Here is a 21,403-nt window from a genome sequence, read left to right as displayed (position 1 = left end):
GAGTGGCGGCGAGTGCGAGCGAGAGAGCGAGACGCATAAAAGCCCAATGTACACCGACACGCACGATACGCGTGGCGTGACAGTGCACGTTCGCGGTGTGACCCCGTGCACGCACCTGCCTGACCCTCAGTCCGCACCACGTGCATACAATCGACACGGAGGTGCAACGTCGGAGCGAGCGTGTGCAATATGTCCTACCCACGCGCCTCTACGCAACACTTATGCAATTCTTGGAACCATCCTCGCGCGGGTATGTAAAGGACGTTGTTCTGTGGCTTCGAGTAAAGCGACCGTAAATGAAACGCGTGAAGTCACCTTTCGAGTTGCTCGCGACTCGGGAATGCCACTTGATTGCCTCATAGATGCATTCGTACCCGAGTTAATAAAAATAGTAAGTACATAAGTAAAAACGTTTTACGTTTAACTGTATTTTAAATCACCTTCTCTTGTTCTCTTAATGATGCTGCAAAGATTAAAAGATTTATTTTTGAAGAGTTCGGCTCATAGAATGTACTTCGTGAAACTTAAAAAAGTAAAATAAAATTTTACTGACATTCATCTGTCTTATTAGTCAATAAATACACGTTATGCATATATAAATAATAAATAAATACGAGATAGATGTCAGTAATTAGTCTGAAAACTGATGAGTTGATGAGAATATACATTTGCCGATGCAAAAAACCACACGGCGTTCAGTAGCACTGGAAATAAATTGCCCCTATACATGTACACACAAATACACACACACGAAATGAAACGAGCTGTTCATTCATCAGTTCGACGTTGCGCTACTCGAATTACATCACCATCTTAATATTTCCGCATTTTTTTCTGTAAACCGATACTGTGTATAAACCTGCGATGCACTTCTCTTTTTTACAGTTATATATAAAATTGATTTCAATACATGAACCGTGACAAATGGATTTTGAAAATGTATTTTCAAAATCCCACAATATTTGAAAGAATATTTTAAATTTAAAAAATATACTGTAGCATTTCATTTCTACGATGTCAGAAAATTGCGATGTCAATTTTTCGTGTTTCGCGACTGAGATAATAAACATGCATATAATAATATTAATTTTTCAAAAGTGATAAAACTTCAGAGATGCTGCTAGTATAATGAAATGCAACGTTTTATGGTAATTAAAATTTTACGGAGCATGTTTGCCTCGCGCAGTATAAAGCGACCCTTTCTCACGCATCAACCGTCAACTTGGCACGCTCTGTGATTATTAAATTTTCCTTTGTAATTAAAGGGAGAGGCATCCATAGATTAGGAAATGTTAATTAAAATTTTATGGAGAATAATTCTCATTTGCAAAGCTGCACGTGATGTGCTTGCAAATACGCGAGTAAAGAATCTCTTTCGATATAAAATTTCAACGATTTAATATATGTAATAATATAAGCAATTTATTATACATTATGTTAAAAAAGTAGAATGATTAATGACACGCACGTCTTAATAACATAATATATTTGTACGATTATCGAAATTCAAAGTAACGGCAAGATCTTTTATCTATTTTTAGGAAGGTCAAGAAGAATTATTTTCTTCTTCTTTGACTCCGAGCATTTATTTTCGTTCATTAAAACTGAATAAATTTTACTATTAATGTAATACATTACCAGTAAACATGAAAATACTAGCAGTTATACCACGTAACAGGATTTATCGAAAACACGAATCGTGTATGTATATACATATAAATTCGGTTTCCAGTAGATAACATCGATTAAAAGCTCACGACACGACGAATCTTATCTCGGTTCAAAGTGTCCAATAACATGTGTGATTGGAAGGCACACAAATTTGAAAACAGTCGCGGGGACATACCTCGACGGTTTTAAATTCTTATTTAATTTCAGAATTTCTAACAACCTTTATCGTCTCATCGATGCAATCTTTTAAAGCATGTATCTTCCAACCATAAGAAATCGATGAGAGATTCGTCGAACCCTAAAGTGCGCAACCCGACTAACACGGGAGCATTTCGCAATGCTACTTTCTTTTCTTATCGTTTTAAGCAATTATTTAAAATATATTACTCGTATCTATAATAGAACATATTTTTATTGAAATGTCTATTGCATTTTCACAATTAATTTGAGAACAAAATAGTTGAATATTTACCAAAGAATTTAGTGCGATTGAATATATTTAATGTAATTCAAAATTATTAAGAATCATTTTGATTATAAATCCATCATCAAAAATATTTTGTTATATTGTATTTTGTTCGATGTTTTTGAATCCTATTGGAGAAAAATATTAACAATTCCAATTGTCTTTTTTCATTTTGTTATATTTTTTTTACCAGTTAGCCTTGTCTTTCAAACAACTACAGCAATCTTGGTATTGAATGTTCGTATCAACACACTATGGTGCCATGTTTTTGATTTCCAAACGTTTCACCTGTGGTGCACTGACCCGTTGACCCCCCACGTCAACCGCATCGGGCGGGCTCGCGGACGGGTCCAAGATCACAAAAATAAGAGGAAGCATGATTTATAATGGTGTAATGGGAGCACGAGATGATACGGCTGTTATTGTTGCCAAGAGGCATTATTGCGGGAGGCTGACCTCGACATTGCCCCGGGCAAAGCAGTAAGAGAAACCGACAGTGTAAAATCGAATAAGAATACAGCCTCCTACTATTTATAAATATATTATAAAAAAATATATTAAAGATATTTTATATATATAAAATATATTTAGGTATATATATATATATATATATATATATATATATATATATCAAATATATATAATATTGATAGATATTTAATAAAAAAATATCTATATAATTGTTGGCTTTTGCAATCCAATTCTTTTAAACTTAATTGAAAGTTTTCATAAACCTTATATTTAATAAATACTATGAGAATAAACGTATGAAAGGAATGATATAAAAAAATTTTCACTGTGTGACAAGTGCAATTATGATAATTACGTATACTATAATTGATTGCAAGATACTTATATTATTAACTCGTTTTATTATTTTTTTGGTCTTGTTAAACATATGTCGGATTATAAATACACCTTACAGTACTTTGTAACATTGTCAAGTGTAATCGGATTACGACCGGAAATTTTTGACTTGATCAATTTTATGTATTGATCGATTACGATTATTGACTGTAGTCAAAAAATAGAATAATAATTTTCACATTTTCTTTATATCGTAATGTAGCGACCCTTATGACAGACGCAAAGCAGTGTGTCGTTATTACGGTAATTACGGTATATACAATTAAGCATAACCTGTATAATTACCATTATCATCAACGGCATCGTTCGTGCCTGCATGCACTGGAGAGAAATTGTATTTAAAGGCCGTACATAAGCTATAATTTAGAGAATAACTCACAAAATGATGTTTTCGATGATTGAAATATTTTTGGACATACTCATTGCTTTTAATAAATTAATCGCGGATAATAATCCTGGGGTTAATTTAGTTTGAGCCCTTTCTGCTTGCGAATGTAACGAGCATCATCGGGAATCAATTTCAAGATAGACAATGCCCGCGCCCCCTAATTTTCTCCAAAATATTGTGTGATCTCTATTTAGCATTGTTCAAGTGGACTTTTTTCCCGGGCGAGTCACCTTGTTTTCTTCATCGTTAAAGTTGTTCATAATTTACAAATATTATTTTATTTTCGTGCTCTTAAATACATTTGGTCGTGTATTCAATGGGACCGCCACGAATTTGTTTTGCGTCGGACGAGCCAATTAGGAGTTCTGTAGAGATATACTACTGAAGGCTAATTAGGGGGCCTGCCAGGATATATACCTATCAACGTGAAATATGCCCAGCTCTTAAGTAAGCACGATCCTGCGAGAACCTGATGCACCGACATTATATGGCGCTGCCCGATTCACGGAAGTCGAGCGCGATTCAATTCGATTATAATGATTGGTTTCGTGCAAAATGGGTGAGATCTGACTCATGCTATTATTGCTCGTTATGAGCAATACTGACACAACGAGTATTCGGCCGACAACATTTGGACGTTTTCATCTGCGAAATTATCCAAGATTATCGACATTTTCAGAGAGCTTCTTTTGTATTTTATTGCATAAAAAATTATTATTTTTTGTTTATTTCGTCAAAAACTTTAAAAAAGTTTCTTTCTCGCCAATATATCGAGGCGATGCACGTGGTAATTGGTAGTTGAGATTTTTTAAATAACGTTGAGTTGGCCATTGAAGGCAGCTGCGTCTTAAGAAGCAGGCAGCGATGCATGAAACGTCGAAAGGTTCGCGGGGACCCATAAGTTTGCAATTTTCATTTTTCTTTCGTTACAATCTGATCCTGAGTTTTCTTTCAGTCATCTCGCGACGACCCGCGTTCCCTTTCCGCTATATTGAGCAATGTTCCGCCTCGAGACAGCCACTTCAATCGCTATTCAACTATTTCATAAATAACCATTATTGTCCCGCCTTCGCTATGGTGACCGACTCTCCAAAAGTAAAGTTCGATGATGATATTTTCCGGGTGGAGTTTACCAATTCAAAAATATGTCCTGTTTGCTTGTCACATGTCATACCTGCTTCATTCCAAATTTCAGTATGTCCTGAAGAAACGTAACGAATCATCCTTTTAAAGAATCGAAACGTAAAAGATTCCAGCCGAAGGACGGGATATGGAGGATTGGATATAGCGGAGAAAATGTTATTTTCACGGTTCATATACACTTTCACTTCTTATTAATGTCGGGTAGGGTGAAGTCCATTAAGTTTGAAAGATCTTTATGATATTATCTTCTATATCGGTAATATCTTACGTGTAGATGTTTTATTTCCGTTGTATTATTGGTTGGAGAATTAAATAGGCGGATGCCAAAGCAACCGATGGAAATCACGCAATTGCAATGAGGAAATAACCTTTGCACACAGTTCGCCCGCACATATTTCTAAAGACGTAAATCTACGCGCAAGCCTAATACGAAAAGCAAAAACCACTCGAATGAAAAAGATGTAAAATCATGAAATCATACACAGTTGTTCTTCGTTCCTCTTCGCAGCTGCTACATAAATTTCAAAATTAGAAATTTCAAATTGGCTTTGGACCTATTCATCCGTTTCATCGTGATTTGATTGTTCATTATATTTTATATTAATTATCTCCCTAGAAAATTAAATAAACCGATTTTTAAGCTTTCTCTAGCTCGGTCAAAATTAAACTCGCGGAACGAACCGGAGTAAGTCAAAGTGAAACGTAGCATCCGCTCGAAGGGCACTCGCGTGTCCATTCGTATCGCCTGCAGGCGGCGTGGAATGCCGTATCAATCCCCCAGCCCCGATTATTTTCGAGCTTACGAGAAAATTACACATTCCTCCCACCCCGTCGCGAAGACACGCACGCCAGAATGCTCTCTCTTTCCCTCTCATGGTCGCTGGTGTTCGGCACGGTAGAGTACGTGATCACCGGCAGCCTCCATGGCAGCAGACATTGCCCAAGGGTCGGAGGTCGTCCCGCCTCGGCTTACCGGGCAAGCTGCAAGTAATTGCAGCCGACTGCAATCCCGGGAAACCGCATCCTGCTCTCTCGGCAGACGAAAAATTCAACGCTCCGCGTGAATGGGCGCGATGTAGGTACATGCACACGATACGCCGATTGCTTCGCGGCTGGATGAGAAAGTCGGGTGGGATCCTCGGGCAGCCGCCGCTGGAACAGGTCTAAAAGCGGATTATCGTGTGCCACGTTATGCGGATTATATAAGACGCGCGCATTCGATTTGCGAATGTATGTTAAGAAGCGAGGCGATTACGCGAGTTACGCTCCACTGCTATTATAAGTACCTCAATTGCTTTATCGTGACTATAATGCGCGACGTCCGATCAGTGAAACCTTGAAGGCGTAAGAAATTTTTTTCAAAATCTTTTTTCAAAATCTCATTGTTTCAAAAATTTTCAAATATGAATACAATGTTTATACAAAGTGAATATATGTCGCGCTGCAATGACTATTGATGTATTATTTTCCATTTTATTAATTGCTAACTGCAATCTATACTTCTCTATCCTGTTGCATTTAATAAAGTTATTATTATAACTATTATCCTGTTATCATCATCATCGTTATTATTATTATATTATAATGAATATTATGCATTCAAGATCGACACCAGGCTTTCTCGTTTAAGCGTACGATATCGTTAAACAAAAGCAGACAATCCGGGCCTTCGATACTTATCCTCTAAAAATTGATTGGATAATGAAAAATAATGTATGCAAAACCTCATTCTCCGTGCAAGAGAATATTCTGTACCAAACCATCCAGAGATAAAAAGCACCGAGAGCCGAGATACCAGGCTCACGAATATCCGTCGCTAAGTACGAGCCTATCAGCGATTCATCGTGCTGAAGAAATTGAAACGCGCATAATTTCCAATAACTACCGGCGGCGCGAACTCGTCACAATGATGCCCGCTAAATAATGAGCTCTCGATAAGCTCGCTCGATTGATCGGCCGCTGTAATCAAGTAATTCGCACGATGCGAAGAATCGCTCGAAGGAATGGCGGGCCGTATTCGCTGCGAATACGCGAATCCCCTGATGCGGCTTAATCGACCTCCTAATGATATCTCCCCTCCCGCGCCGGTCTCCGATATCCGGCAACGTGTATATTCTTGGCGTAAGTAATAATAATTATCGATCATTTCCGTGCCGACGGCTCTAGCGTTCTGAGGAGGTCAGAAGTTAATACAAAACCAACGTCAATTCAAGCATGCCGCCACGCCGCGCCTCCTTAATGGCGATTTCCGATGAAGCGATGAAGCGACGTGCGTCGTTTCGCATATATCATCCATTACATTGCCATGCTATCTCGCAGGATATCGCATGATACTTCAATAAAGTTATTATTATTTTTTTTGTTTTTTTAAACGATGTTGCGTCGAAACGTAAAAAGTGAAAAACATTTCGAAACGTCAGCGTCATACCGAATGACTCATCGAAGAAAATGTTTTCAAAATATCCTTTGAAAATCGACGTACTTACTAAGCTATTTTCAATCCTAGAGTTAGTTCCAGAGGATCTTGGATTTCACGCGTCACCTTTTTGATCGGAAAAGTCGACGATCACAATAGAAATATCTGCGGACGATGTCGCGCATTGTGGCGTCCGGGGGCTCAAGCTTCAAGAATACGCCAAAATCTGATTTTGGAAATGCGTGATGACACTCGCACAATGCTTTATTAACGATCATACATCTGTCGCGTTAGTCGGCAAAAATAGACGACATCCCGACATAATGCCTACTAAGTGATGTCAAGATTGAAGCAAATGATATATATCCGCAAAAATTAGAGATTTGTCAAAGAAAACTACCTGCGTCATTTTAAGAGTACGAAAAGCGGTATTCTAACGATGGCGGCTAAGATTTTATTAAAACATATTGACATGATATCCTTGGTATAATATTCAAGGATACTGTTGCATTAATTTACACACACGATTAAAAACTTTAATTGATCCGTTAAAATATATTTCCGGTGAAACATTTCTTACGTGGACCAGACTTTCATCGACTTCTCATCAATTGAAGCAAAATTTGTTTTCTTCGATATATATCATCTATCATGCAGCTTATCGGAATTTAAATAAGTCGCGCGCGAGAAACTCGTATAATTTGTATTCCAATTATAAGAATCATCCTACATCACCAGCGATCTTTAATCGCGGTGCTCGTTGTATTCGGAAAGGCTTTTCGAGCGAATAATAATTAAGCGGCGACGCTTAATTTCGCGTGCGGTAAATTCAACAACGTTCCGGAGCGGGCGCGAGAAAAACAGTTATTTTTACAATCGACAACAACGATAACCGCCACGGGTTATAACGCATGAAGATTGGTCAATCGCGATTGATATGCAAATCGCTCGCATCATTAGCACTCTGAACGTGCGTCGTCAAAGAGAGAGGCACCGAGGAGGTGTGACCATTACAGGAAGAAGAATTCAAAGGGTGCTATGTGCATTCAGCGACGGCGACGACAACGACGACGACGATGATGACGACGACGACGATGAAGAAGAGGAGGAGGAGCAGACCGTACAACCGGTGGTCATCCGTCATTAAGATGAAAAATTATGCTCTCCTACGATTGTCCCCGTTGTCCACCGTTTCTACATGGATCGAAACGGTTGCATCTGCGCCATGGTCAGCTGCGGGTCAGACCAATTAGACTCTCTCGTGAGAAAGTGACGGAGAAGGAGTGAGCAAAATGGTATCCCTTCAGTACCAGTGACGCGACGGATGTATAAATAACTCGTGACTGTAAATTCCAAGTACTGGGATTGAGTTAGGATAGCTGTATACTTTCCCAAGTTCGGTTCATGTACTAATTTAAAAGATAGAGAGTGTACGCCGAATGATTTTGCTAAAGTGTCTAAAAATTTAGCTTGTGATACTAATCTGAAAATAATTTTATTAGGCTATCAGAATTATGTGAGACACTCAAACTGATTGTTGAAAAGTCAAAACTTTTTGCTTATTATACTTAAGTGTTCTACATAATTATTTTGACTGTCTAATAAAATTATATTTTCTGTATCTAATTGAATTTTTTAATGCTTCAAGCAAAACAGTTATTTTCGTGTAGAGAATATAAAAGAAAACAAGGATTGTTTTTTTTTCTTAAATTTTATTTCCTGAAATATAGTATGTATATATTGCACTCCAATGAACACAACAAGCAACTTCGAACGATCCTCGTTTAATTTTTGAAGCCGTCAATTCCTTCACGACATGATGTATGAGGGTCTACTTTCGCTGAAGCGCCACTTTGAAAAACATCTAATTACAAAGTGTCATCCTTGCGCGATGTGACTGGTTCCGACGTAGCCGCGTGAACGAACGAACAAGACGTCGGGCAATTTACCTAACTTCGTTTCATCAAAACAGATAAGGCGGGAGTGGCAGGAAATAATCCTCAGCGAAGTTACCACCGCGAGAGATGGCCATTATCGCGAGCGCTCCGAGCGCTCGTTCTAGATCGCGCGATCCCAGCCGACTAGAGCGTAATTATCGCTCCGCTCGCGCACAGTATGCCACCGCACGGCTTCATCCCGGATCCAGCGAGATAGTCGGCGCGCAGCGGGAATAATGAACGCACTTCTGGTATTTAGCGTGAGGGATGGCGCACGTCAAGTTGATAAATAAACTCGGTTTCCAACCGTATTTTATCGCGCGGCGAAGGCGGAGGGCGTTTCGCGGACGCGAAAACACAAGTGGCCACGACTATGTGCATTATTCGTGCCATACCGGCACCTGAGTGAGAGCTCCCGCGAGAATAATTAGAGGTATTCGTTTCCGCGCGAAAAATGTGCCTGCTTTCCGCGCCACTGGCAAGAAAAACCGGTATAATCCAATGACCCGATGTCCAAGTCAAGTGGAGAAACTCGGAATTTAGTATTAACTCTTGGTACCGCGCGATCCTCTACGGTCGACATGAGATACGTCTTGAAGAACTTTTCAGAAGATTATCATATCAATAAGATTACAAGATTACAAGATTACATTAATACTAGATTATTGCTAAAACAAACGAAATCAGAAATAAGACTAGGTAATCACTGGGACGTATGTAAGAGGATTCCCTCGTAAGTCGTCAAAATGTGTTTCCCGGCCGCTTGATTATGCTAATCCTGCATGTTTTAAGCTCTGTGGCCAACGGTCGACCTACTTCGGACCACCGCTTTCCCCACGGGTATCCTGACAGGATAATAGAGCATCTTGCGAGCATCGGATTACGTTGAAAGAAATGACGGAAAACAAATCGATACGAGCCGGCAGGCATCCTTCCTTCACAGTTCGCAGTTATATAATATTTACCGCGACGCGATGGCGAAATATTCTTATTATTTCAAACGCTGGATATTATTATTGCCTTCGTAACAAAGTGTAGCATTTATGCTTAGAAAATTCTGCGGACTTTTCCACGGACTAGCAGCGATCCGCCATAAATAAGACAAGCGTTAGAAATCACTACAAATTTCATTGCGGGTGGGGATCGCGAGAGGAAGTATAAAAAAGGAGAAGAGTCTCGTCCGAACAAATCAGATCAAAAAAGCGGCCATCCGGGAGAAGGGCGAACAATAGGCAAAAGCCATTGAACCGCTCAGTTGAATAGATGCTTACGGAATGGATCAATAAACCACTCGATATCTCTTAGCGCTCCTATGAAGATGCGAGATCGGTCGGAGGAGAAAAAAAATTCAGCAAAGATGACCGGATGTGAATAATCCCCGGACGAGTCCGAAGATGTGAGAGAAAGAGGGACCCCGCTAAAACGTCACCGAAAAAAGGAGAAGCAAACGACACACGTTTTGCAGGATCACGGGGGAAAGGGGAGGGAGAGAATGGTATACATCGTTCTTGAGATCTGGAGAACGTCTAATCCTGTTTTGAAAACTCGGTCTCGCATGACCGTGACAAACTCGACACCTTAAGATAGTTTATGACGATCCCTTGATCTCCTCGGCCTGCGCACCGCTATTATCTTACAACCTGTCCGGGTCTTACTGCCGCTGAGAAAGAAGAACGATGGTCTCTCTCAATCAATATTAACCTCCCTTCTCTTTTTCGACCCTTAATTGGGTCGCTATCTGTTGAAAGTAATCAAGCTCGTCGAGCTGGGCTGTTAGGCAAATACGCGCAGTATATTTTGCGCTTTTTTAACACCGCTATAAATCCCGAAAGATTTAAAACTTATTTCCCATGCTCATAAATTCGAAATATTCTTAATAATCCTTTAAAAGTATTAATATAAGACGTATGAACCTCTTACGGAGTTTTAGGTGTTTTTAAGGATGCATGGATCATATCTCGAAACATTACAAAAAATATAAAAATTTCAAAGACTATTGTAGTATTACGTTTAAATACCTGTGTAAAATTTGAGCACTTATTGATTTAAAAGTTATTTTAAATCTTTTGTTATCTATGGATTCTTACGTAAAATCGCGTTTTTCATTACCAATTAAATCAAAATTTTTACATAAAACTCTAATAAATATTCGTGCAAAAATTTATTTGGACTGGTTTAAAAATTATTTATTTAAAACTTTAGCAAAATATAGTAATTTTCGCTGTAAAAACCATTATAAATCAATTTTTCACTGTCTTCTTCTTTGCAGCCAGTTTCAGAGCCAAAATACAGACATTTGTGACCAACATTTTTTATTGTTGATTAGAAAAAAAAAATAAACCTAGAGAAGCCTTCAATTTTTAAATTTCAATAACTTTTAGCTCGTATTGTTCAGCCAAAGCGTCCTTAAAAAACAAAATCGGAATTTCGGTTGACGATGTTACATCGCTATGCGGAAAAACGATGTGTAGATGGCAACCACTGGCCCGTTCTCGAAAGGCGGGCATTGTGTCGGGCATCGTATTTGTAAATTTTGGCCGCGCGGTTATATCCCTCGATTTGCAAGGCGCCGTGGAGAAAATTGAATCCGGCTTGAAAGGAGAAACAAACGAGTGGAAGAGCCGGGCAGTTGATTTAATATGGCCGTCCGTCAAGGCGCGTACGCGTCACGCTCGATTCACGTGTAAAAGACGGACGTCTGCTTTCTTCCCTCTCCGAAATCTGTCTAGTCGCGTGGCACGACGCGGGCGTTACCCGCCGTGCCTTTCAAAGATCCTATCGCTGTTCGCTGACGTTCCTTCGCTCGGTTTGCTAAGCTGAACTAACCACCTCGACGGAAAAGAAATTTCGCGAGGCCGACTGCCGACTGCGAGGTCGGTTGAATGAGAATTGGATTAATTATGGCATGACCGCAATGCGAAATATACGCTCTACTGGAGACCATCTCTCATAAAATTGACTTATAGCCCTGAAGAATTATTTTTTATGGAATGGACGCGCGGAGATGAGATACTTTTGGGATAATATCGCGCACCGAGATTTACCCGCAAATTCCGAAACGATTTATGCGATGCGTTATTCAAGCTTCCATTATTCTGCGAAGGCAGAAGTTGCTCGCCTAAGAAAACAGATAAATCATCAAATTCGTTAGCGGAATCTTCAAAACTCCATTCGTCCAGTACCCATGTCAAGGCAGATCCCGCTGTTCCGACAAGGCGCGGTGTCGTGTTCGCACAGATGACCTCATGCCGCGGTTCCCGGTTTCTCGTAACCGGACGACACGTGGTGCGCCTTGGCGCACACACGGCAGAACGGCATCTGCACGCTTCATTGAACATTCCGCGCACGAAACATTGCTCAAGCAAACGGCCCCGCGCTAGACCGCATAACGCCGACGTCGTCGATATTTATGGACGCAATTCGGAAAGCGACTGTACAATCGAGCACGCCCGTCGATTCCTTGCGTTCACCTCCATCGAGCACACGCCAAGCGCGCACTCTCCAAGTTATCGGCACGTGCTTTAATTAAATTTATCGGTTTCGCGAAACCGTGCAAGCACATGGGCGTGGGATATACGGCTCGCTGTAAATCTCAATGTTTGCGATCCTTGTGCCCCGACAATGTGTACGGCTTTAGTTGGGCCTTATAGCGCATTGTTTGCAAATAAAACCCGAATGGGAATTAAACTCGCCGACAGGTCTGTGTAAATTCGTATCGGGTTACATCTGCCGTAAAGTTAAATAACTGTTCTTTTAAATCCCAACGGAACCTAATTCATTTCGATTAATGCAACAAGTTAAATACACAAGAAAGGTAACACACTTTTCGGGTTTAAAAGTTCGGACTATCGGTTTCACATCTTTTTTTTCCACGAGAATTTTCTTTCTCCTAGCTCATAAGAATATTCGGCTGTCGCACTGGCTTTAGCGCGGTCGACCAACAGTCTCTTCGTGGATTTATCGCTGGGAAGAGATTCACGGGGCATTTTCGTGGTCGGTCCCTTTGATGCGTGGGTGCGGGGCGCGCAAATCGAATCGCCCGGAGTCTCATCACGTTCCCCGTTGTAATCATGGCTATCCCGCGTCCCTGATCCGGGGCTGATTATAATTTATGTTTCGTATTCAGCCGCGTTGCATACACCGCTTCCGCCGTTCACGGATCCACTTCTGCGGCTTATTTCATGCCGTCGGTGGCTAGATTACGTGGTAACATACTACCGCTGCAATTTCAGCCTTCGTCAAAGGTAAGAGACTCGCCACGAGGGAACGATGAATCGCGAGAAAGAGAAATGGCTCGTCTGTATTGCCGTCGTTCAGTCGTCTGCCGTCGTTTTTATGTACACCTTTTTATATCAGCCGTTATTATTACGTCTGATTGAAGATTTTTTGCGCGGTATCTCTCGCTAAAGATATTTCATCCTTAATAAAATCTGTCGCTCGAAAGTAGCGAGACTCATCGAAAGCCACGGTACAAACGGACTTAATTTCCTGGCGCTACCGGCTCGAAGCAATCACCATCGCTCTTCGCGACCGCGCCACTCTGATTATAATTTATTCGTTTTCTATCCAAGTCGCGCTCGAACGTCAGGCAGCGCAATCGTGTTTGTCCCCCCCAGGCGTATGCCGAATTACGTGCCGATATACAGCGACCGTAATCTCTGTCAGTAACCAAATATAATAAGTTAGTGGAGACAGCGGCGCTTTTAGTTCCGAAACGCGAAATAAAGCCGCACTCAATTCCACTGTGTCCCTTTAAAGGAATTTAAGGGACGATCGTTCTCAAAAATCAGATCAGATCGGTTCGCCAGCCCGCCCTTTTTGCGCCGACGAGCACACGCGTGCGTGCGTGAGCGTCCGTACATGAACATCTCGTCGACACGCCGCGGGCATGTTTTCTCAGCTGGTGCCCCTAACCCTCGGTGGGTTCTCCCCTCTTGTTCCCCGCCACCCCCACAAGCAGATCCTGGAAGATCCTTTCAGGACACGGTCGGCTACCCACAAAGGATCTGGCCTTTCATACGCACGTTATTATACTCTTTACACAATATCGTTCCAGCTCGCCCCCACCATCGCTAAGGAAGAAATACGCGTTGCCCATACACCTCGGTACTGTATACCCTACGCCCACGCATTGTAGCCGGAACCATAGGCAACGAGAGACGTCGGCGGAGCCGACGAAAGCCTCGAGACTTTCTCGTTTAATTTGTTGTTGTAGCTGCTTGAGACGCGGATCGGGCCATTCGTCCGTCCGCAGGATCCCTCAAACATTCATTATATTTTTTTTTCTTCCTCGTAACGCGTACGACCGCGATTCGCGGCGGTGGGGTTGCCGCCCGTCTCACTCGTAAGAAAGGTCTATATTTGTTCCGTATCTCACGAGCGGTCTCTATTAATCGAGAGATCGCGGAGCAGGTGGACCGGCATGCGATCCGCGCGATAGAAGAACAGCCGACTAGCCTTTGAGATTCCTTTCTTTTTCCCTTTTCGCGTTTTCAGATCGCATCATCTTTTATCCTTAAACATTTTATATACGATGTATAACTAATAACAGATTGCAAATCACAGTCGCGATCATTGATCGATGCATCATGGTAAATAGCACGAGGATATATGACTCGATCATCTATTCACGCTGATCATAGTAATAAGATTTATGACGATCTCGCGAAGGCTCATCAAGCGATCGATTCAGTTCGCCCGTTGACGATCGTATCGCGGATGCAGCCTGATGCGATTAGGATGCGGTATTATCGCGGTCCATTAGCGATTGTTTGCGAAGAAAACGAACGAGTCAATTGCCATCGTTCGGTGAATCGTAAAAGCTGTACCAACGCAACCGTCGATGGTCTCGAAAATTTATTGGAGCGTCACTCGTTCAGGAAGATTTTTCTGTCTGATTTGATGCGTTTGCCTATCCGCTGCATAGAGATACACTTTTCTCGAGTTTCTCACGATGCAATTCAAACGGCTAGGTTTATTACACAAGACTACCGTTACAGTTTTGACAAAACGAAAATCGCGCCAAATACACAATTATACAAATATATCTTATATCGTAAAACGTACGGATCAGAATCGTCCAAGTCGATCCGTGAATGTGCTCAAAAATGTTTGTCGCGCAGTTCTAGACGGAAACACCGGTCCCATACATTCTAGCAGTAGTAGATTTCTCTCTTTTATGGCTCTGTGAAATTCTTCTTCGGATATTAGCCCGTCGCGATCGATGTCAAGCTTTTTCAACAGTGAATCAATCAAATCCTATAATACCATAAACGCTTGCTATTATTTTATGCAAACTTTATGCTTGGAAGATACGATTAATTCTATTATAGTATCGTTGATAATTGATATTTTAGTAACATTAAGAGCTAAATTTTATACACTGTTGTAAATTAATTAACCTTCACAGCTTCATCGGCATCTTCGTCCGTTGGCAATTTGATCAAGCAACCTCGCATTGAAGGAAATATTTGCTCTTTCTTCAATTTATTGGTATGCATAAAATCATATATCTGTTTTTCGTAAATATTAATTTCTCTAATTAAAACTTGCAAAGATAAAATGGTTCTATCTTTATAAAAAATTTGGATGGAAATTAAATTATTAAACAATTAGAATAATTATAGAAACATGAGGCTTACAGTAAAAGCGAAATGTATTTTTTCATTCAAGTTGCCACGAAGAATTATGGAAAGCCCTTCGATCCATTGTTCCATATGAATCTATGTATCCGTATAATTAAAAATTTTAATTATTATAAAAACATAAATTATTAAATGTATTTTATATTAATTTGTCATACTTGCAGAACATTTTTCTTGTCAAACGCACAAAATATTCTGTCAATATAGAGATGCCGAATATTTTCAGTAAAATCTAAACCAGAGTGCAAAATATCTCTAAACACCGATCTTGTCATAGGACCCAAAGTTTGTGTTATTTTTCTATGTATGATAGCTAATGCTATGTTAAAATAAATAATACGGTAAAATTTATTGAATATATAGCAGAAATTAGGTTAAAGATTATAGGAAAGATAACATGTATAACAATATATTTATCTTATTTTATTTTTATTATTAAATAACCTTCAACTTCTCTCACATTAAAGTGAGTCTTTCGCGCTAGTTTTTTAAATAAAGCATTATTTTTCCTTCTGAAAACAATCTCCGACAAAGGTTTATTTAACAAATCAATAGGCAATTCAATCGGCATTTTGCTCTTGTAAATTTAATTTACACTTATAAATTTGTCTAACTGTAACAAATTTTGATGGCCAGAAATGTCAATCACAACTGAAAAAAAGACTATCACTTCTTACAATATATTTCTTAATCATTTTATTTTATTTTACAGAATATCTTGAATGCTCACATATTTCATTACATCAATATTTTAATTTATTTATATAGATTTCGCAAAAATTATTTAACAAATTGCTTCTCTAATAATCTTATTGACATTTAAATAACAAGTATGTCATACTCCAAGAGAAATCACTGAAGTTAGATGCTGCATTCAATCGGCCCATTAGCTCAGTTGGTTAGAGCGTCGTGCTAATAACGCGAAGGTCGCGGGTTCGATCCCCTCATGGGCCAATTTTTTTTTTTTATATTATTTGTAATATTAAATCACTTCAATAATAGCTATTTTTCTTTTATATACGAATAACTTAAAATGTTCACGACTAACTGAGATAAATATTTATTTCGATACTTATGCACTCGAAAAAGTATGAAAATCGCCATAAAATTATATAATATTAACAACGTTCAAAATACAGATAAAGATTATCTAAACAGAGATAAAGTTTATCAACAAATATTTTTCAACGATGCGTGCGGTGTTATTACGAGATATAAAAATTTCTGCGCTCTTCCACTCTCGCTATATGTAAACCCACACTTCCTAAATTATTTTCATTAACTTTGTAGCAGATTATTGATCGGACAAACGCGTAAGTTTTTATAAAATCCATGATTCAACATGGACTCTGGACTGGTTTCGTCGCATTCGAGATACATGTAGCGTACAAAGGCTTATCGTAAAAAGATACGCGTGTACAGGACGCGTGGTCTCACATGGAAAGCTGCTACGAAATATCCAGCAATATAAAGGCAATAAAACAGTATAGCTGGTTCTCACGTGGCCGTGAGAAGAAGAAAAAGGCTATAAGGCCGCCTGTCGGGGGAACGTGAGCGAGACAGCGAACGAATTTTGGCGTGATAACCGATGAGTCGTGAACGCTCAGCACGAATTCGTTTCACGGAAGCCGTCCGACCGGCATAAAAGACGACAATAAAGCCCAGCCTAAGTATATCTAATGACATCATTTGGTTGGCAAACGTAATAAACGGGCACAAAGCCGCTGGGATTTCGTCGAGAATGTAAAAACGCGGGAACGGCTTAAGACGACCGAGAAAGGGTGAATCTGTATGTGCTCGCGTATGTTTTGCGGACCCCGCGAGAGAACATGGAAAGGCCGATGAGCGAGTAGAAGAGGGAAGAAGATGTCTGGAATTTCGTGTGCAAGACCAAAGTCCTTCGCGAAGAAAAAAAAAGTAAAGGAATACCCACCTCCAATCCTTTCTGCTGCCACACGTGAATGTTCGCGTCGTTTTAAGAGAAATACGAGAGAGAAAGAAAGAGAGAGATGGAGAAAACGATAAAGAGAGAAAGACTCGATTGTGATGGCGCGCTTCAGGACGCATTGTTTGACCGGTCGGGAGCAAATCCTATCGGCAAACGGAATACGGCTGATCCTCTCGAGATCATCAAGCCTTAGTTCGTAAATAATGGTCCGAGATCTTTACGTGAGGTCGCGTAATACAATGAATTTTCTTAATCTTTCCAAGCAGGAGATAAGAACGGGGAACCGTGGGGTGAGCTCCTTCTGCGTGGGACTTTTCATTTCAAATAAAGAAGTAGATAATATTTTACATCTCGCGAGAAAGCGGCTTAAACATGTTCAGTCGGACGGTGATGGTAAGACATGCAGATCTTTGTTTTGGAAACATCATGTACCATCCATGATAATTTTGAGAATCCCTTCGAACCCACGTCACTCGGCTAAATCTAATCGAGTCCGACGCATCCACGTTCCATTCCGGAGTCACGGAATGTCGGTCGCCCGTTGAATCCACCCTGCCTCGCCGGGGAAAAAAAATCGATATACTTTCGCGTATTCATCTTGGGCAACAACGAACCCGAGATATATCACCAACGCGAACGTCATCGCGCGTCCGCAAGAACGCCCTTTTTTATCCCCGGTCCCTATAATCACGAGCTCATTAGTCCCCGCCGGCGGATAATTTACGAGCTGGACGTTACTCGCGCGGCCGATCGCCGAGAGACGCGGCACATTGTTTCGCTTAAGTAGGCAACGAGCCCGCGAGAACGGCGAAGGATCGCTTTCGCGAAGGGCGCTGTAATATCCCGGCCGAGGGAAAGAAAACGAAGGGCGAGGAGAGGCGTCTTGTGTTGCTACAGCGTAGTCGAGCTTGGAACGACTGTAATCTTGGGCTATCTAACGTTGTAAATGTAGCGAGGTGATGATTTGCGACCTCCCTGCAGCTCCGTGGGGAGGACTGGCGTATGGGGGATACACTCGGACCTTTAGATTCAATTTCGCGGGGCGTCAGCCGCTGACGCGACGTCCGCCCACCTTCCGCGAGACGTTGATGTACGACACGGTAGACCGCAGTAGACTCCGGACCCTCTCTGGAAATGTTGAAACGCCGAATCGGCCCCACGGTGTAAAATAGAATAATTCTGTCTCATAACTTCGAGACATGGGCTTCGTAAAATTTAATTTCACATAGAATTCATTTTTCACATTTTCAAAAAGATATTCATTTATAACAGATCATAAATTATCTCTAACTAAAAATTAATTTTTCAATCTCTTCTTATGTATTTCTTATCTCCTTTCTACCTGAAATAAAATTGATATATCGTTGCAGTGTACTTAAAAAAAAACAAAAAAACAAAAAGGAAGAAAGAGAGAGAGAATAAATGTGTCTGACAGATATAATACATCTAGTATGATACCATCGTTTAAAGATTACGATAGGTAGCACAACCGTGAGAATCGAGCGAGTTCGTTTGGCGTGCTTGAAAATATCCGCATGAGAATCACCCTCGATCGACGCACGGGCGCGGTGCAGCCGATGCAGACGCATCGATTTCGCTTGGTATGCCAGGAACGCGAGGTAGAGATGCAACGATCTCCTCTCGCGGAGCTCGATCATTGAAAGGATCGGGAAAGGCTATTCGAGTTAGCCGAGCGTTACGCAAGAGTCAGACTTGGCAATAGGCATGTCTATCACTCGACGTAAGCATACATACCCGCGTCAACACGCGCGCTAATATACACGTGCAGGTGGAACACGATATTAAAGTCACTTCGGGCTGAGAGAGAGAAAGACGCGTGACTTAATCTACGAGGTTTCTCTTCGCTTTATCATTTTCAAGCTTCAAAGATGTTCAAGATAACGCTCAATAGGAATACAGAAAAATGATCTAAATTGTCGAATTAATCCATTTAAGTATTTGAATAAAATTACGTGCTAATCTAAATGTGCCATTGCAATATCGTTCATTATCATTAGATCAAATTTAGTCGAACTTGGCACGAATTTCTTAACACACGTTCGACTTTCGTGCCTTGCGCTTCGAGTGGCGATATTCATAGCTCCTCGCGCGCGAACGAGCTCTCTCTCCTCTACGTCATTTACAAACGGCAAGCGGTCCATCATAAATTTAGCGCGCTATCGCCGGCTGCGATCGTATTTATCTAACAAATAATTATTCCTGATTATCTCGCGGGTGATGCATGCCTCGGCAAACAGAGATCAAAGATACGGCGCCCGACATCCCGTGGGCCTTTGTTTAACGCTTAACCAGCCGAAAGGTACCGGTCAACAATTTCGTTTTATTTACGACGTAGTGGTGATGGCAGTGGTGGCGGAGCTGGTCCGAAGCTTAGTTCGAGAACGGAAAGAGCGTGGGTGCGAGGGTTGAGGGCCTATTACCACAGTTGCCTTGGGGGTAGCCCCTATCCCGATGTCTGCTGCAATCAAATTTTAGAGTTATTGCCACGTGACTCCACGTGGGCCAACTCGAAGCAACCTGACCCATAGAGAAGCTTCAAGAAACCCTATTTTAGAATATTTTGTGTCACGGATTATTTTCGTATTAGTTTCGACGACGGGATAAAATAACGAAGCTTCGAAAAAAGGCATAAAATTGCGCGGAAACAAATGCGGGGATTAGAATTATATATTAAATGACGGCTGAAATATAATTATATTGTACGTTACACATTTGAAAGAGAAAGGGATTATATAACTTTTCTAAAATTGCTTTTTTTGATATTAATTATATAGCATTCATAATATACAAACCTACTTTTCTCACGCAAGTCTTTTATGCTTCACCATCATTTAAAACGTCTTTCTATTGAGCTCTCTCGGGGCTATAATTATGGGCAGAACCGGCCGCGGCGCGACGGAATCCCATGGTGGTAGCCTCGATGGACTACTTCTAGATTCGAAAAGAAAACGAAACGGCCTATCCATAAAATTTACGTGAACGATCAAGCGCAGTCGTAGAGGAAAATGTATGCCGGTTTGCCGACGACGGGTGGGATTTGATGTCTCGTGAACAGAGAATCGTTATGTAACAACATCGAAGTGAGTTGTACGACAAATGTCGAAGGAAGACTCGAACTAAGTGAACCGTGAATCGATGGGATCAACGGGCAGAGGGGACCGTAGGGATTTCTTTTCCATGCCGTATTCCGCTATTGTCGATGGAACACCTTGGACGTCATGCCGCGGCTTTGTGCAACTGCGAGACTCACGAGCAACGATGGACCAAACACCCGAGCTTTTCGGAAAATTGAATACGTGGGTGGCGGAGTCACTCCCTGGCTGATGCCTGAAATTCATCCTAATCAAGAAGTGGAATCCGAAAACGTGACCAGACAGATTTGTGCAAGATGATGATTGAGCAAGAACACGTTTATATGCACACGCGCTACCAAACGTTGATAAATATAAATGTGCCAGAAGTGGGAAAGCTAAAAGATGGATATACAATGCAAAATAATGAGTGATAATAAAAAAATAATCCCCTACGTATAAAAAAAAATTACGTAAAATTTCAAGATTATGACTTTGAGATAGATATTGTTATTTTTTTTAATTGATAAAGTTTTTATTATACATACAAGCCAAGAGCCAGACGTGTTTCTGGATGTCAAGATAAAAATACGCTTGACTACCTTGGCCGGGACACGGATGAATGTCGAACAATTTCCGGTTTTATTTTTAACCGTTGCAAGAATTTGTTCAACCCTTTTTATAAATGAGCGGGAGATACCGACAAATGGGGTGTAGATGCCTGTTATCCACTTAGGGAACGACTGCTCGGTCCATGCCAGCATATGGGGACATTCGTTCATATCACCCCTATCGATGTTGCATAGCTAAAAAATCACGTCAGCTTTATCA

At 40.8% G+C, this 21,403-nt stretch overlaps 1 protein-coding gene and 1 non-coding gene across 2 annotated transcripts; one reads left to right on the top strand and one right to left on the bottom strand.

The window, feature by feature from the left end:
• Positions 1-14,837: 14,837 nt before the first annotated feature.
• LOC105200359 (EF-hand calcium-binding domain-containing protein 1) lies at positions 14,838-16,185 on the bottom strand. The gene is made up of 5 exons (XM_011167868.3): positions 15,977-16,185; positions 15,691-15,851; positions 15,530-15,610; positions 15,290-15,400; positions 14,838-15,146 (listed from the first exon to the last, which is right to left on the bottom strand). The coding sequence occupies exons 1-5, from the start codon at positions 16,101-16,103 to the stop codon at positions 14,958-14,960; spliced, it is 669 nt and encodes a 222-aa protein (XP_011166170.2). The 5' UTR covers positions 16,104-16,185; the 3' UTR covers positions 14,838-14,957.
• Positions 16,186-16,412: 227 nt separating this feature from the next.
• On the top strand, positions 16,413-16,486 carry Trnai-aau. The gene has a single exon. It is a non-coding gene; the product is annotated as a tRNA-Ile (tRNA).
• Positions 16,487-21,403: the final 4,917 nt, after the last annotated feature.

Source organism: Solenopsis invicta, chromosome 11 (assembly GCF_016802725.1).
Source record: "Solenopsis invicta isolate M01_SB chromosome 11, UNIL_Sinv_3.0, whole genome shotgun sequence".
Lineage (NCBI taxonomy): Eukaryota > Metazoa > Arthropoda > Insecta > Hymenoptera > Formicidae > Solenopsis > Solenopsis invicta.
Note: the sequence above shows the minus strand (reverse complement) of the source record. Positions and strands in the feature narration are given on the sequence as shown.